This window comes from Boleophthalmus pectinirostris, unplaced genomic scaffold, assembly GCF_026225935.1.
Source record: "Boleophthalmus pectinirostris isolate CB_2022bp ecotype Guang Dong unplaced genomic scaffold, ASM2622593v1 HiC_scaffold_15, whole genome shotgun sequence".
In the NCBI taxonomy this organism is placed as follows: domain Eukaryota; kingdom Metazoa; phylum Chordata; class Actinopteri; order Gobiiformes; family Gobiidae; genus Boleophthalmus; species Boleophthalmus pectinirostris.
Genome location: NW_026571070.1, coordinates 28,463,030 through 28,480,268, shown reverse-complemented (window position 1 = coordinate 28,480,268; position 17,239 = coordinate 28,463,030). Strand labels below are relative to the sequence as shown.

At 39.7% G+C, this 17,239-nt stretch overlaps 1 protein-coding gene and 1 pseudogene across 1 annotated transcript in view; one reads left to right on the top strand and one right to left on the bottom strand.

The window, feature by feature from the left end:
• LOC110165540 (pinopsin-like) overlaps positions 1–17,239 on the bottom strand; it is a gene marked incomplete at its 5' end in the record, with an annotated part of 99,014 nt that overhangs the window by 23,794 nt on the left and 57,981 nt on the right. Inside the window, one exon of the mRNA XM_020930740.2 lies at positions 1,605–1,838. Coding sequence (XP_020786399.2) covers positions 1,605–1,838 — 234 coding nt within the window. The remainder of the gene's footprint in view (positions 1–1,604; positions 1,839–17,239) is intronic.
• Positions 3,225–3,342, top strand: LOC129408202 (5S ribosomal RNA; annotated as a pseudogene).

The window sequence follows — 17,239 nt, the reverse complement described above, 5'->3', positions numbered from 1 at the left end:
ATTTATTTCGTAAAAAAATATCTGGGATCTCTTCAAATAGACTTAAAGGCAGCCAATTACAGTAGTATACATATTTTTCAAGGTATTGGCCACGTTTACATGATGTTTTTTAATTCCGAATTAATTGTTCTGAATTAAACAGTTCAGAATTAAAATATTCTCCTTCAAGTTTACATGGAAATAATAATTCTGAATTGAGGTCTACATGGAAAACACGTTAAATAATCTTTATTTAATTCTGCTCGGTGTCTGGGGTCATGAAGGGTTCTGATTGGACAGGGACACGAACGTATTTACATCTTCTGAAAGAAAACAAAATGAACTCGCCTACTGGGAGCAGCTGAAGTGTGTGTAATATATGACTTTAAGTCAGAGTGGGGCAAAAACTGTCATTGTGTCCTTAGGCAAGACACTTCACCCACATTGCCTAGTATGAAAGTGATGTGTGTGTGAGTGCTGGTGGTGGCTGGAGGGGCTGATGGCGCAGATTGGCAGCCTTGCTTCCATCAGTCTGCCCCAGGGCAGCTGTGGCTAAAGTAGTAGTGTACCACCACTGAGTGTTGAGTGAATGAATAATGAACTGTAAAGTGCTTTAAGTATCTTGAAGTGTGCTATATATAAATGCAATGATTAATTAATTAAGTAAATGTTACACTGTATTTCAGAGCAGTTATCTGCCCTTTCTTCTACAGTTTTCCACAGAGCTGAAGCAATAAATAAGTAGATTTCTTTGTGGTCCAATGCTGAGGGGCTATTTATGAGCATGTTCTTGGACATTCTGCCTAAGAGCTTTAGGTTCAAGGTTTTAAGCAATGAGAAATACATACAGAAAACCATTGGCAAAGTTTACACTTTTACTCAGAAGTACATTTCTAAATGGATACTTTTCCTTAAAGAGCTCTTACACCATTTTCTCATCTGTTATAATGTTTCCTCATCACAAACATACACGGGGATGTGTTTTGTTTCATTCACACACGTCAAACACACAAATCCAGCATGTTTAGTTCTTTCCTCAAACTAAAAACACTGTTTCACTTTGTGATGTCATGTGGTAATACAGGAAGTAATCCAATGTATTTTTAAACTGCATACACCTTCACTAGAATCATTTGGATAATTTCAGCTCTGAAATTGCCAATCTCTAATGAACTAAAGGTAAAAGGAGCTGTTAACTTGAAAACTACCACTTCATAACATCAGAAAGTGGAACACAGCATTTACACTTTAGAGATGTACAGATTAATAATAAAGGATAACTCAAGTATATTTTCATGCGCTGTTCCTTTGCCAGGAATGATCAAATTAAATGTATCTACTGTATCTCCATAGATAATGTTCCAAAGTATGCCTTAAATCTCATTGTTTCTTTATTTTAACACGCACTATCCCAACCAAGTAACTGATTTTAATTTTTTAATCATTAAAAATATTCTTTGAGTGAAATTTGCAAAATAAACAATGTGTCTACAATAAAGCAAGACAATGTGACTCAAATTCTAGAACAAAAACTCTTCAGAAATGAATTAGTTAAAATGTCACAACAAGAGATACTCCACAAGCAGCTAATCAGAGTAGACTTTGAGATAACTCAGCCAACCCACCTGCTTGTTCATGAATATATAGATGAATGGATTGACGACGGTGGAAAACTTGGCTAGCAGTGACGGCGTGATGCTCGCTTCCGGGGTCAGGAGGTCGCAGGGGCCGAAGGTGGACAGCAGGGCGGCGACCCCATACGGCAGCCAGCAGATCAGGTAGCACACCACCATCGTCACCACCATCACCAGGACCTTCTGCTCTCTGCGCCGAGGCACTATAGAGCTCATCTGGCTCACCTGGACAACAGACAATCAATGAAGATGTTAGAATGGAAAGCTGGAAAATTTTTATGGAAATCAAATCGAAATGGGTAAAATTTTAATGGTGCACTGTGTAACTTTTTGGTTGGTGGTCTGTCACCTGCTTGTGTCTATGGATTTGTCACTTCTATGCCTCGAATGTTCCACAATATGACATTAAACGGGTCTACCTTTTGTGGATTCAATTACAGGTGGTTTTATACCTTAAAATGCACTAGACGGTTCACTAAAACCTCTGAAGTGCAAGTTCGGGCACCATCAATTCAGGAAAGAGCCATATATTCAGTATTGACAATGATTCTCGAGATCGAGATTTAAAGCTGGAACAAAGAGAATGTTTGGAGAATTTTATCAAGGGGAAAGACGTTATTGTCCTTCTTCCTACAGAATTTGGGAAAAGCTTAATATAGCAGTTAGTCCCGTTAGTGGCGCATTACATACATCATGACCAAACAGCAGCGATTGGTTAAATTAAAAAGTTAAATAAACCATTGAGCGAACAAATTCTAATGCTGCGAGGTCAGATGGTTTTTACAGAGTGAAACCGGCTGATGAATCAGGCTTCCCTATTAGTATTAGTATTAGGGCCCAACCGATATATCAGTATGGGATATATCGGTTATCTTGCCGATATGGGCGATATAGTCCATGTGGGCATGTTAAACCTCATTATAAAGCTTAGACTCTCAATATTATGTCCATTTAATCCAATTTACAGACAGATAAATGTCCTAATATATGGTATTGCATCGATATTTATCTGTGCAGTCATTTGTCTGTGTGTGTGACACCGTACTGCCCTTGAACGCACCCCCAGAGTCACGTTTTTTCTTGTTTACACCCGCAGCTGCTGTCAACATGCTGGATTATATCTTTTTATGGACAATTGTTTTGAGTCAGGATTGAAAGGACACTTAATTGTGAAGACTTGAGGTATCTGTGTGAGCGGTGAGTGTTGCAAATGTGTCGTTTTTGAAGCTACTTTTCATTCTTTCTTGTTGGTTAGTGATTAGCTGCTGTAGCTGTCGCACATAAACAACCTGTTTTCTCTTATATTGGCTGACTGTAAAGTGACTATAGAGGCTGTGTACATGTTACTGGACCTGCATTTATATGTAAATGAGCAGTGAATAGAGGTGTGAATGATCCACATTTACGCATAATTAATTACTGCAGTGTGCACGCATTTACTGTTAAAGGCTGATAGCAGTAGTTTACTTTCTTTATCGGCTAGAATGTCATGTAAAAATCCCATTAGGCCGACCTACTGTCTTTAAATATGACTGTAAAGAGGCAGAATAACAATAAATGTAGTCTAAATAAACTCAATTTAAAATCCAGTTTTATAATCTATTCAAGGTTTATTGTGGCCATACCGGCTTGTCAAAGCCTGATCCCGTTAGAGCTCAGAGGCTAAGCAGGGCTGGGCCTGGTTAGTATTTGGATGGGAGACCGCTGGGAATTCCAGGTGCCACAGTGGGGCGCCAGTAGCAAAAGCTGTCGTTGTGTCCTTGGGCAAGACACTTCAGCCACATTGTCTAGTATGAAAGTGGTGTGTGTGTGTGAGTGATGGTGGTGGTCGGAGGGCGCAGATTGGCAGCGTCGCTTCTGTCAGTCTGCCCCAGGGCAGCTGTGGCTACAGTAGTAGCTTACCAGCACTGAGTGTGGAGTGAATGAACAATGAACTGTAAAGCACTCTGGGTATCTTGAAAGGCTCTATATAAATACAATGATCAATTCATAATAATTATAGTGAATTTTTACATCACCAAATATATCGGCTTTTATATCGGCTATCGACAGCTCCAACTTCCATTTTATCCTGTCTTTTACAGGATAAAAACTGCTATCCCTGTAGTTTAGGTCTGTACAAACATGTTATGAAATGTGATTCTTAGTCTGTATTTCAGTCTTGTTTAATAAATGTGAACTTTGCAGAGAATCCTCTTGTTAAAACATAAATCTGCCTGATAACCTGTCCAGCCAGAACCACACGCTTTGACAAATCTTTACAAAAACGAGAGGATCTGGAACTGCGTCCTGTCTCCTTGATTGAGGACTGAGAAACAGCATGGACTTTTGAGAAAAATCAATCACAGCATCGAAATATTACTTATCTCAGTTTAAGTAAGTTATACATTTTGTTCTGAATGTTACAAGACGAGATGCCTTCCTCATCCAGAGACACATGCTACAAATTAGTCTGTGGTTGGATCATCTCAAGTTTGGACAGAGGTTTTTCATGCTCCATGGTCCGATTCCAGACCCTTCAGAATTTGAAAAGAATGTAGAACGAATTGGCCAGCATTATTAATCCATATTTGTGTTCTTTGTCAGGCTAGTCCTTGTTTTACTATTTTTGGATCTGGTTTAGTCCTAGCCTGTTTCATCAGCCGGTTTCATTTCGTGGAAACCATCTGATCTTGCAGCATTAGGATTCGTTTGCTCGACGGTTCGCTGCTATTGCTGCGCCAAATCCTGTAGGAAGAAGGGCAATAACGTCTTTCCCCTTGATATAATTCACCAAACATTCTCTTTGTTACAGTTTTAAATCCTTGATCTTGGGAATTTTGCCAATACAGAATGTCTGTCTTCGTTTACATCCATCTCGATCGCTTTGTTTACTGTTGTGGTGTACCACAAAAGGGACCCAGACAGGTGCTTGAGTTTGACGTCATGGCTTCACAGCTCACAGCTGATTGGCCGGTGCGCAGTCTACAACGTCCGGGGTTCTTGCAAACCGTCTAGTGTATTCCGATTCCTAGCACTAGGTAGCACCAGCCTGGCTAGTTTAGTCCTAATTTGTACTTAGAATAGTCTCATTCTAGACCTGGTTTAGATCTGGTTGTACTCGCATGGTGAAATATTTTCTTTGGTAGAACTTTTGATGAAAAGTTTGAGAGCCCCTGTCCCTGACTGTAATGTGAAGAGTTCAGATCAGAAGAGTTCAGACTAACAAACCAGAGAAATCCAATCAGAGAACAGTGTGGTTCTTAAGTATTTTAAAACTGACATGGCGTTTTACCTGTAAACAAGGAAGTCAATAACGCGAACCACTGAGAAACAAGGTGGACCTCTGATTAGGGTGAGCAGATTTTCAAAGAAAAGATATAAATAAAATTGGGAAAGAGTGCTTAACATTGTCCATTCTCGACTCAGTTTGGGCCCTAATCTGAGAGACTTCTATTGGTGCATTTTTGTTTTCGTTTTGTTTTGTTTTACCTCATGGTCATTTTCAAGTTCGGTTTTCTGTATTTTGACAAAAACATATGACAATATATTCTCCTCTTTACCACTGGTGAGTATCAGATTCACACTGTTCACACTGTCATTAAAAGATCAGATACAGGTCAGATGGGGCAAAAAATCAGATTAAGGTCACTTCAGGCTGCAGTATGAATGTAGCCTTAGAAGTTCATGTAATTATCAGTTGTTTACTAAAAAACAAAGAAGTGCTTGAATTGGAAAAACCTGATATGCACTGCCATACCAAGAAGTGAAACAAACTATTACTGTGAATGTTTATTTGTTTCATGTATCCTGCTGACAATGCCCAAAAAGTACAAAATATTTAACGGAAAATCAGATAACATAAGATGACAAATGTACTTTTAAAGAATGTATGCTAGAATGATAGAATGCCGTTTTGTCCCACACTGCCAACACACCATCAGTCTCCATTCTATGCCCAATCTCTTCACATTTCTAATAATAGCTTTGATAATATATCGAGGACTTGACATATCACTGATCCACACCACGGGGCTAATGGCACCCAGCAAAGATGGATGAGCGCGGTTTCATTCAACAGCACTGAAAATGACTTTGAAAAAACTGTTATCTTCCAGTAGAAATCCCCCTTGGCTAAAATATTTCAACATTGTGAATGGTAAAATGAGAGCAAATGTTGATGTATTCTTAATTACACAAAGGTTTACGTGACATTTGAAGATCATGATAGAATTATAGAGCTATAATAAAGAGCTTGATGGTCATTGGTTGAGGCAAAGATAACGAGCTGTGATTGGCTGACGGCGAAAGACAAGCGAAAAAAGCAGGACATTTTCTACAATGTTGAATTTTTTTACATTTAGTTTCTACCAAAGTTTAGAGTACAACCTAATTTTTTCTGCTCTTACTGTGTTTTGAAACCTACAATGCTATCTCTGTTTTTAAGAGTATGCAAACAATGAATGAAATGAAGAAATGAAAGTCTTATTTCCTCTATTATCCAAAGCTATATTTTGTGGTCAAATAGATTCACATTTGGGCTGAATGAATTTGGCAAAATGTGTACTGTATTTTTCGGACTATAATTTGCACTTTTTTTTTCATGGTTTGGGTGGTCCTGCGACTTAAACTCTGGTCCAACTTATATTAAAATTTTCACATTGACACTTGTGTGTCAGTATCTGCTGCTCCTATTACTCCAGTACCACTGTCACTTGACTCTACTGCGCATGTCTCCTGCAGAAAGAGCCTCTGTCCTATCTGTATCGTGTCAGTCGATCACGCCATTACTTCTGAACCACTGAAAATTTAAAATTTAAATAACTTCAGTGACAATCAAACCCAACCTCTCGGGACTCAGAAAGGCCGGAATAATTCTAACTGGAACTGATGCTAAGTCTGATGACAACTATGCAGAAGAGGAAGTGGCGCTCTGTTTACTGAGGTCACGGAGTTGCTCAGAAGTGACACCGAAGAAGAAGAACTCAATGGATTTAGTGATTTTTTTTTAGTGAGATGGAGAGTTTGGTAAACTTGTTCTGTTCTGTTGTTTATGTTATAGTTTATCTGAAGAACTGTTCATATGTGATGTTAACAGTCTGTTGTTCTACTATTCTCTAACAAGCAAATTTTGTTTTTAAAATCACATTTCATAACATTTGCACAGATTACAGGGTTAGCCGTTTTTAGGCGGCATAAAACAAGAGATTTTGTAATTTATGAAGGACATTATGGTCTTTCAAAAATGTAAGTCTTTGCAATTAATAATTTCTCTAACTCAAATTGTGATTTTGATTTGATTGCTATTAATCAGCCCTAGTTAAAATGGGTAAAAAAGCAGGTGCCTATGCAAAAGTACAAAATATTTTCACCTTTTTAAAGGGCCTGTACTTGACTTTCTTCCATGTATTTGAGCAAAATTGGTCTTCCCCCAGTGCAGATATATTGTATAAGCGGCTCTTGAGATTGAAAGTTAGCTGTGCACTGTCTGCATTTAATTAAAACGTTTTATTGCCTGATAATCAGGAAGGGTGTGTTAGCATACTAGTTGTTAGCTTTACTCTCGCAGCAACACTCCGATCTGGCCTCTAAGCATTATGAAAAGAGATGCACTGATCCAGCTTTTTCAGTCCCGATATCATATTATCATCATATTGTCATATATTATTATTAAATATCTGCTGATAACCAATACAAACCGATACCAATGTAGCGACGGAAAACGGCACTTATTTCCTTAAAACTCAGTTAACTTATTACACAAGAAATCCAATTGTGTGATGTAACTGTTATTTACCGTTCAAATAAAAAAACAATGAATATGAGTTCAGTCATATATTCTGGGACTGTCCTAAACTGGCAACATTTTGGAAGGAGCTGCAATGCAAAATTTAAAACTGTTTGGGGATTAAAATTGTATTAGAGCCATCCGTTGTGCTGTTGGGATTTTTTCCAAATAACATAAGAGCTGATAGTAGTTTTAACTTGTTGAATATTTTACTCTTAATTGCCAAAAAAAAATTAAAAAAGATAACAGTCTTCTGGCTCAGTCCGCTGCCCCCACAATTACCCAGTGGAAAAGTAAAATAAAGGATGTGTATCTTATGGAGCGAGTAATGCACGGTTACAAATGAAGACAGATTTACTCATGGACAAATGTTCTTCAGTTCAAGCCTATATTTCAAATGGATGACAATCTTTTATAGGATTTGTGTGTGTGTGCATGTGTGTGAGTTTATGGGCAATATTATGAATAGTAAATGAGGAGACAATGTGTATGACTGCATCTACACTGTAACTCTATTGTCATTTTACATTTAAGTAATTAATCATTGCATTTATATAGCGCCTTTCAAGATACAAAAGCGCTTTCCAGTTCAGTGTTTGTTCACTCCACACTTGGTGGTGGTAATCTACTACTGTAGCCACAGCTGCCCTGACGGAAGCGAGGCTGCCAATCTGCGCCATTGGCCCCTCCGACCACCACCAACACGCACGCACACACCACTTTCACACTGGGCAATGTGAGTCAAGTGTCTTGCCTAAGAACACGACAGTTTTTGAGACTGGCACCCCACTGTGGCACCTGATTTTCCCAGTTGTCTCCCATCCAAGTACTAACCAGGCCCAACTCTGCTGAGCTTCTGAGATCTGACTGGATTAGACTTTGACAAGCCGGTATGGCCACAATTTTATCATATTGTTACTGCTGTTTCATAATTATGTGACTTGCAGTAAAAATGTGTTAATAAAAACAAGTAAAAAAAAAAAAGAATATAAGTTCCGACATCCTGGGCCAAAATCAGCCCGTAAATACACTTAGGCTGCGTTCAGACTGCAGCCTGAAGTGACCCAAATCCAATTTTTTGGCTTCTATGTGACCTGTATCTGATCTTTTAATGACCCTGGTCACTTGGATATGTGGTCCTAAAACCGATACATATCCGATCTTTTGAGACGCGACTTCAGTGTGAACAGCCAAAGCGCATTCATCCACCTACACGTTATCAACAAGCCACAAACGTCACTATTCTGCGCTGAAGTAGGCGAAAATTGTTCATGAACTCCGTGTCACTGAAGTGAAGCACATCACCACTCACCACTCTTGGTTACGTCTCCACATCCACACGTTCCTTTCAACGGACGTCGCTGCCGCTGCCCCACAAAACGCCATGGCCAAAAACCTCGTCCTTCTCCTTCTCAATCTCCTCCTTAAAACAAGTTGTTCATGTTCTGGCTCCGGTACGAGAGGAACTTTAAAATCTCCAGGTGCTCAATGCTCGCGTCCATGTTTGGACAACTTCTGTAAACACAGAGCACGCTCACTGCAGTTGACGTCATCGTGTCTCCAGTGCACATGTGGGACACTTTCGGGCCGTTTACTGTTCACACAGGGGATCACATACAAGTCGCATTTAATTGGAAATGTGAACGACCTCGCAAAAACATCGGATTTCACAAAAAAATCGGAATTGAGCGTTAAGCCCTGCTGTCTGAATGTAGCCTGAATGTTTCAGAGATCAGCTGAAACAATCATGGAACCGATACCCGATCCAGCAATTTTTTTGGTATTGGCACCAATATCCAATACCAGTATCAGTGCATCCCTAGTTATGAATAGGATTTAACTCAAGAATTTGAAAGCATAAGGTAAGTGAGGAACAACTTTGGACCACCTTTTAAAATCCTCGACCTCTCCTTTTCACCCTTGATGACGGTATAAATCAGTTAGAGCGCCTTTAACTCTCAATCACACCGAAATGAAGTCCCGTGGTTTGTTTTGTCTTGCGCATAATCTGTTTTCCTTAATTAAACAAGTCAACGTGTTGTTTTGTCTCCTCATCGGCGCACTGAGGCAATCCTGTGTGCTACAAGTATTCAATTATGGAACACAAAGGGACAGATAGAGTTACGTCTTGTGTGCAGTAAACCGTGAAGTGCCTTATTACGGGTACCTCATACTTTCTTTGGTGCCCCCGCTATGCTAATAAACAAGAGCTATCAGCATCCGTGAGGTGTTATTTCTCGCTCGCTGATTCGGCTCGTTCAATAATGTGTGGTATAATGAGATGAGCTAAATGCATTTGCGCTCCTGCCAAACTTATATTGGAAATGAATCATAGACTGTATATATAAATAGACATAGCTAACCCGGTGGCTGTCATGTTAAAAATAGGAAGTGAGCATGGGTGAGCTTCCGGCTCCATCAACTCTGGCCACAATTGACTTTACACTGAAAAATTGTAGCACCTCTTTCAGTGACTGCTGCAGTGAGCCTTGTCATTTTGGTCTTACACTACGTTTATATGATGACGGTCTGAACAGAAGATGCAAAAGTGGCGTCACGTCTTCACTTTTTATTACGCGTTTAGACGAGGATTTTCAGAAGGAAGTATGCGTGCATATGCAAAAGTGTGTGGAATCTGACTGGGTATGCATGACAGGTGGTGACGCTAGGTGGTGATGTATGTGACGTAAACGCGTACGTGTCGTGAGCAGATCCAGAGGGGAACTTTCAGGGCCTTCAAGGTATTCAGTGAAGGCCCAAGAAAAAATATTGAAAGAATTTTTGTACTACTTTCAATATTTTTTATTCAGTGAGTAACAAACACTACACTAGTAATCATTTCTAGATCAGTGTTATAAACTTGGACTAATATTTCTTGAGAAACAAAGGGTTAATATAATGGAATGGAAATGGACAAATCACAGTTTTTCTTCCAATGGTATCTATGTAAAACAGTGACTCCCCTGCAGCACTGAACTAAAGAAACACCTGCAGGGCCTTCCGTGGCTGAAATGAAGGCCTGCGCAATTCAAGTCGACGTGGGGATGAGTTTGACAGTTGTCTTAGACAATCATATTTCATTGAGTTATGGATGGGATCATATCACGACATCTTCCGGGCCTTCGCGAATACCCTGTGACAGCAAATATAAATGAAACAACAGCATCAAAAAATGCAATGGATGCCTCTATTTGGACTTCTCGGGGTGTCTGAAAGAAGGAGAAGTAAGAAAGACCCGAGAATTGGAGCTCGGAGCCATCCATCTGTAGTTGTTGAACAGTAGGTAATGATTATTAAACAAATATATGAAGTAAGTGAACATGTCATTTGCTTCATTTTGTTTTTTGTTTTTTTTAAATAAATGATGTCGTGACAGCCAGCAATTGGTCCTAGTGAAGACCAAAGGTCCTTGTCCACAGTTCGCCACTTAGCAGATCTGACCAGAGTTTTGCGTCTTGGGCAGTGTAGTTGGAAACACTACAATCGAGCGTATTTAAATTTTCCATTCTGGAGGGTGGTTTCAAATTTTTGTGTTTTTAAGCCCCAAAAATGCTGTCACCGTCTAAATGAAAGGCACTTCCCAAAAAATATTTTGTCGTTTTTACCTGCAAGCGTTCTCATGTAAACAGGCCCTTAAAATGTTTGTATTAACCCACTCTGCATGATAGTGGTGTTTTTATTTTGCTAGCAAGCCTCGGTGAGCTTCATTTGACTGGAGGTGAATGCTATGGGTGACGTCACACTCCTACAGTCCACATCTTTATACAGACGATGAAGAGAACATGTGAATAGTGGGAATGTGGATGTCAAATCAGCAGGAATTGCAGTGTTGGAAACGCTAAAAATTGTTTTTGTTAAAGAAGATATAAGCCAGACAAATTTTTAATGGACACATAATATGCAAAATGGATTTCTTTGAACTTTTATTCATGCTATGTTGTCACCTCAGCTGGTCTAGGAACGCCTTTGGATGCCCTGGTAGACCTGGAGGAAGTGTGGAAAGAGAAGTCTGGTCTAAAAAACAAATAGATGTTGTCCCCTTTCATCCAAAACAGCTGGAAATCTATTTTGCTTTCTTCCAAAAAGTCCAAAATCTTCTCCTCTAAGCACTAAAGAATGCACCCTTTGCAATTTGCCCAGATTGTTGAGTCACATGTAAAAAATAAAAGCCTTTTCCGTGCAATTTTTAAGCCCATAACCATCACTGGGCTCATTCTGCAGTCAAATTATACTCACAACAAACACATGGTCATATTAACACAGCATTCACCAAGGTTAAGGATTTCATTTGTTTACTTTGTCAGAGTTATTCCCGTTCCAGCCAGCAGAGGGAGTTCTAGTGAGAAAAGTGAAATACTAAAATGTATTTAAAGGTGGATTGTGTAACTTTTCTGGTGGAGTGCCCGTCAACTGCTTTTATCCATGTCTTCACAGTATGGTATTAAACCTTTTTATCTTCATGGAGACCAAACCAGACCAAGTTACAGGTCAGATCTGTGGAGAGGCGGCCCCGTTTATATTCAGAGTTCCTGTTTTTCTGGGTATTTTTGAGCTATAAAACCACCTGTATTTGAAAAAATGTAAAGTCAAGCTGTGGAACATTCTAGGCAGAGCAATGACATCTCCACAGAAACAAGCAAGTGACAGACGCTCCACCTGAAAAGTTACACAATGCAGCTTTAAAGGGCCCATCTCATTCAGAATCAACTTTTCAGAGCTTTCTACCTTCTAAGAGTGATGCGTGGGCCTTGTATATGTCGCTGAAGTGGTTTTTAGATTGATTCAGTTTTTTTTTTTAACAAATTGCAGCGTATTTCTGCCACCCTCCCACATGACAACAAACTAAAGCTGCTACAACGATGACGCGGCAGCTACACCTATGACACCTTTGACATAGTAGAATCCACTTCGCACCCACCCCCCTCCCCTGCTCCACCGCCTCCGCCCCGCCTCCACCTCGCATTGACTGACAATTCCCACATAAACACCTAAACAAAAGCAACAGCATAAGCTCATTGTTCTACACTGCAGTGAACACGATATAATATGTTTATCTACTAGAGTTTATTAATACTTTACCAATCAGTAATGTTCAGCTCATGTGGACGCGGTGCTTGAGCTTCGTGCTCCTCAAAGTCCTCGTCCGATTCCGGGTCCAACACATGTGGCTGAACGCGCTGTATCTCCATGATGAATAAAAGTTTATTCCTACCACTATCAGGTGCACGTCTGTCTCCCCCTCCCTCCCTGAGATGGGCGGAGGAAGGGCGGCTCACTCGTCGCCTACGTCACGTTTGGAGGGCGGAGCCTGTGCTTTCTCAGGTCTGTGACTGCCTCCAAGAAATCAGTAAGATTTCATAACTATTGTGTAATGGATGTTCCAAAACCCAAATTGTGCTTGTTTATGTGCAGAAGATACAATGTGAAAAGAGTTATTTTGCATGAGATTTTTTTTTTTTTTTTGCAAAAGTTTGATGTCATGCAATCCTATCCCTAACAACTCTGTTGGATTAGATTTTTATTTAGATTTTTTAAATTGTTGCCATGTACTTCTATCAACAGAGATTAAGAGATCTCTAATCCAGGCATTCTCTTTGCAGTAACAGGGCCAGAAACACAAATGCAGATGGTTCATATTTCATAACTCGGTCCAGTCAGTTCAGAAAATGACCGACCTACTCCCACTGCCGTTATTCAAAGCAGCACCAGTAAATCCTTCATCCTTGTGTATTCCTAATCACTTCTCCACATGAATTATAGTACACTGAATTACGCAGTTACAACTTGTATTTATTATTCATGACCATGTGATTTGGCTCATCGTCGTTTGCTTCTTTTCAAACTCCATTATCTCCCAGACACTGCTTAGCTAATTGAGTTGTATGAAACCATCACAGCTGCAAATTCATTAACAGCTATTAGTGTAGTAGTGATTGAAAAAGATGGTTCGTCAAAGGAACCATTATGTTTTGTGATTTTAAAGGAATTATGTGCAGTTAATTCTAAGACTAAGTAATCCAGAAATAAAAAGGTGGGTAGAGTATCCAAAAATGCTCAAGTAAGAGTAATGATACTTAAAAATAGTATAACTCAAGTAGAAGTACAAAGTAATTATCAACTCAATATCATTGTTAATGAAGTAAGAGTAAAAAATTATTTGGGAAAAGTACTACTCAAGGAAGAGAAACTGTCAAGCTATTTCTAATTTAAAGGCCTTGTCACACCTTGACGATTTAGCCATATGCTGAAATATGAATTTTTAATATTTTTTTTCCAATTTTGGACATATACATAACATATTAGTAACTTATATAGAACATTTTGAGAACTTATAGATAACTTATACCAACTAATGCTGAGCGTGTTGCCAGCATCCACAACTTATGCCCAACGACAGTCGAACTTATGCATAGTGCACGACAGCGTATCGCCAACGATCACATGTCATTGCCTATAAAAGAAGGTATGTATTCTCGTCTCAGCTCTGCCAGATCTTCCATCTCTCAGATGATATGGACATCTACTCACCATGAAGTCTGGAGGAGTAGTGACGGTTTCCTCCCCAATTCCTCTACACGCTGCCAATACGACATTATACAGTAACTATAAGTTAGAAACACATTCAGTTCTGTGGTCATCTGAACATGTCAAATACTTCTGCATACGTCAATATGCCTTGGAGATCAGTTCAATATAAGTAACACAGGTTCAAAGCACGTTACTCATAAGTTATGGGGACGCTAGACATTATCTCAACGTGTTCAGACTTATGAGTAACTTACCTACAACTTATGGCCCACATATGCAGAACATATAAACACATGCTGACATACGTCCAGAAATTTTAAGCATGCTGAAAATTTTTTGATGACCTTTCCGTATGTCGACGTATGCCGTGTGCTTCATAACTTATACAAAACTTACCTATAACTTATCTGACGTACACCAGCGGATTTTCTAAATTTTTCATACATCAGCATACACTGGCTAAATCGTCACGTTGTGACAGGGCCATAAAGTAAATATAATTCGAAGGACAGAAGATTAAATAATGCACAAAATCTGGTATTTTCAAAGTACCAAAATGAGACAAACTAAATCATATCTGAAGGCGCGCTGAAAGAAACACAGATGTTTAAATCATTTCATATTACTGACTCTTTGGGACAACAGATGGAAATTAGCCTTAGGCTGCTGAACAAGCTGCAGTGTTTACATCCATGTTGTGTCATGTTTGTCCTTTAACATGCTCTGTCCCAATCAAAATAAATAAATAAATATAAAATAAACAAATAAATAAGCAGTTATCACTTGTAGACATAAGGATGCCACACACTACAGGATTTTTCAACGTGTGACAAAAAGTGCACACCACAGACACAAGAAGAATCTGATGAGATTTAAAATCTCCAATCGCAAAGACCGTAGTTATGAACACACCTCATTTCCTGTCTAGAGTAAAACCACTCGCTTTGAGACTCTTAAGTGTTAAAAAGATCAGAGCTCTGCACTTCTAGTTTAGATGCAAGACAAAACTGTGTTATTACTATTTATGAAATGTTGTGCAATACTTCAGATACATGATTTTAATGCAGAGAAGACTGGAGATAAAGTACACAGGAAGTAGAGTCTTGATCACTAATCTGCAGCTTTACCTTGATCCTCGCGCTGCGTAGATGTAAACAGACCAATGTGAGGAACAACTCTCGTCTTTTTGCTTTCAAAGAACGCCTCATGCTGGATTAACAGTGCTGTTTTGCGGTCGAGGTGTCAATATTTGCAGAGAACAAATTCTATGGATAATGTGGATGAGATGCTGCAGTTTAACTTTACCACTTTACAAGAGGTGAGTAATAAAGTCTTCTCATTATTTTCGCTATCTCCTGAGTTTGTATCTTGCGTCTCTGTATCCGACACTCCGTCTGCCCCTGACGCTCTGTTTTATTGGCTGTTGCCGTAGCGCTGCTGATATTTGGTGGTTGTTGTCTTGTTTTGGTTATGACAGAGCAGCTCATAGTCACACTGACACCACCAAACATGAGGAGCGCAGCGAGGACTCAAAGTGGGGCAAATCGCAGCTAAAACCAGGCAAATTCTCTTTTAGTGTGTGGTGACCTTAACTCACAGTGGGAAAATGAACCACAACTGCTACTAGAGAACAAATTTTACTTAAGTAACGGTAAAAGTATGCTGCTAGAAAAGTGCTCTGAAAAGTTATTTGAGTAAATGTAACTGCGCAGCTTCTAGCCTCTTGTGCAGAAACACCCACACACTTTGTCAATCGATCGAAAACTTTGTGGCGGAAATATAATTAGTCTGTGCCACAAAGCCTCATATATTGAATTAGATCATAAATCCAGTTTGCAGTAGTACCCTTGGTGAGTTCACAGTATGCAGCAGTGTGTTTCAGCGAAACTGTTCAAGTTCAAAAAGGTCTTCTACCAGACAATGATATAACACGTAACTACCCCTCTGTGACTGCTGTAATTAGAGAAATCCCTGCAATTAACCCTTAGCACTGCCATTCATTTTAATTAAGTAGCAATTAGGACCCATTGGCGCATAGATAAAAAAAACAAAACAAAGGACTGCTCTTACAAAATAACAAAATAAAAGATGTTACTAAAGGTGCAAATTATCTTGTTAAGGATCTGCTACCTACTTGTTGCCATGGAGATGATATTGCTTGGCCTTGAATGTTCCAAAGTGCGGCACTAAGCATATCTATCTTGCTTATTCAATTACATGTGTCTTTATTGGTTTATTGCCTTTCAAGGAGCTTTCTATCATGCTGTAATGTTGTTCCCTGATCAAAAACATGTCACAAGTTATAGATGTCATTCATGTACAATGCCCGGTCAAAAAAATAAGTCGCCACCTGGATTTAACCACCGTATTTTCCGGGCTATTAGATGCGCTCTTAAGCCTCTAACCCCATCAAAAAACGGCCGTGCGCCCCCACAAGCAAGAACACTTTATACACGAATCCACTCGGGTGTCCCAGCACGACTTCAGTAAACTACAAAGCCGCACCACCCACAGCGCACGCAAACACACACGGAGCAGACAGCGACCGCGCAGCGAAACACACCTGCAGCCACACTCATCACTCCACACCGACGAGGAACAGAACGGAGGAACGAACCAAAAAGCGAGTGCAATGTGCCTTTCTGAGCCACAAATGAACAACTGCGTCACTGTGAACACGCCGACAATCCAGACAGCACCCTCCCTACACGCCACAACTGAACAAAGCCCAGAGTCACTGTGAATGCGCCAAACAAAGTCTGACTGACCCATCCAACTGTTGTGTTTCGTTTAAAGTCCAGTGCGGTTTATTTGTGAAAAAAGTTCAAAAATAGACCATTTAATGACAGTGCGTCTTATAATCCAGAGCTCCTAATAGCCCATAAAATACGGTAAGCAAATAAGTATGTGCCTCCTAGGGGTGGGCGATATCTCGATATTTTTAATATATCGAGATTTTTTAAAACTCGCTATGAATTCTGACATATCGTATATATCAATATAATGCTTATATTCAATTTTGATTTCGCCGCTTTGCTTGTTTGTCTTCTCTGTCGCCGCCCGCGTGCCCCCGCCTCCCTAATTTTGTTCGCTCGTGTCTCATTCACTCGTCACTATCGCCGTGAACGCTGAAAGTTGCTGCCAGTGAAAAGCTTCTAGCGCCACGAACCTTTTACACCATTTACAGACAAAACCATCAGCAGCACATCCTCATATTGAGTCATGTCCTTTAGTCCAAAAGAAGTTGAACCGCAAGAGCGGCACGTGGAGTGCGCTGTTTATGCAAATTAGCCATGCGCTTTTTAAGTTTCGTTTCTGTAAAACGTAAACA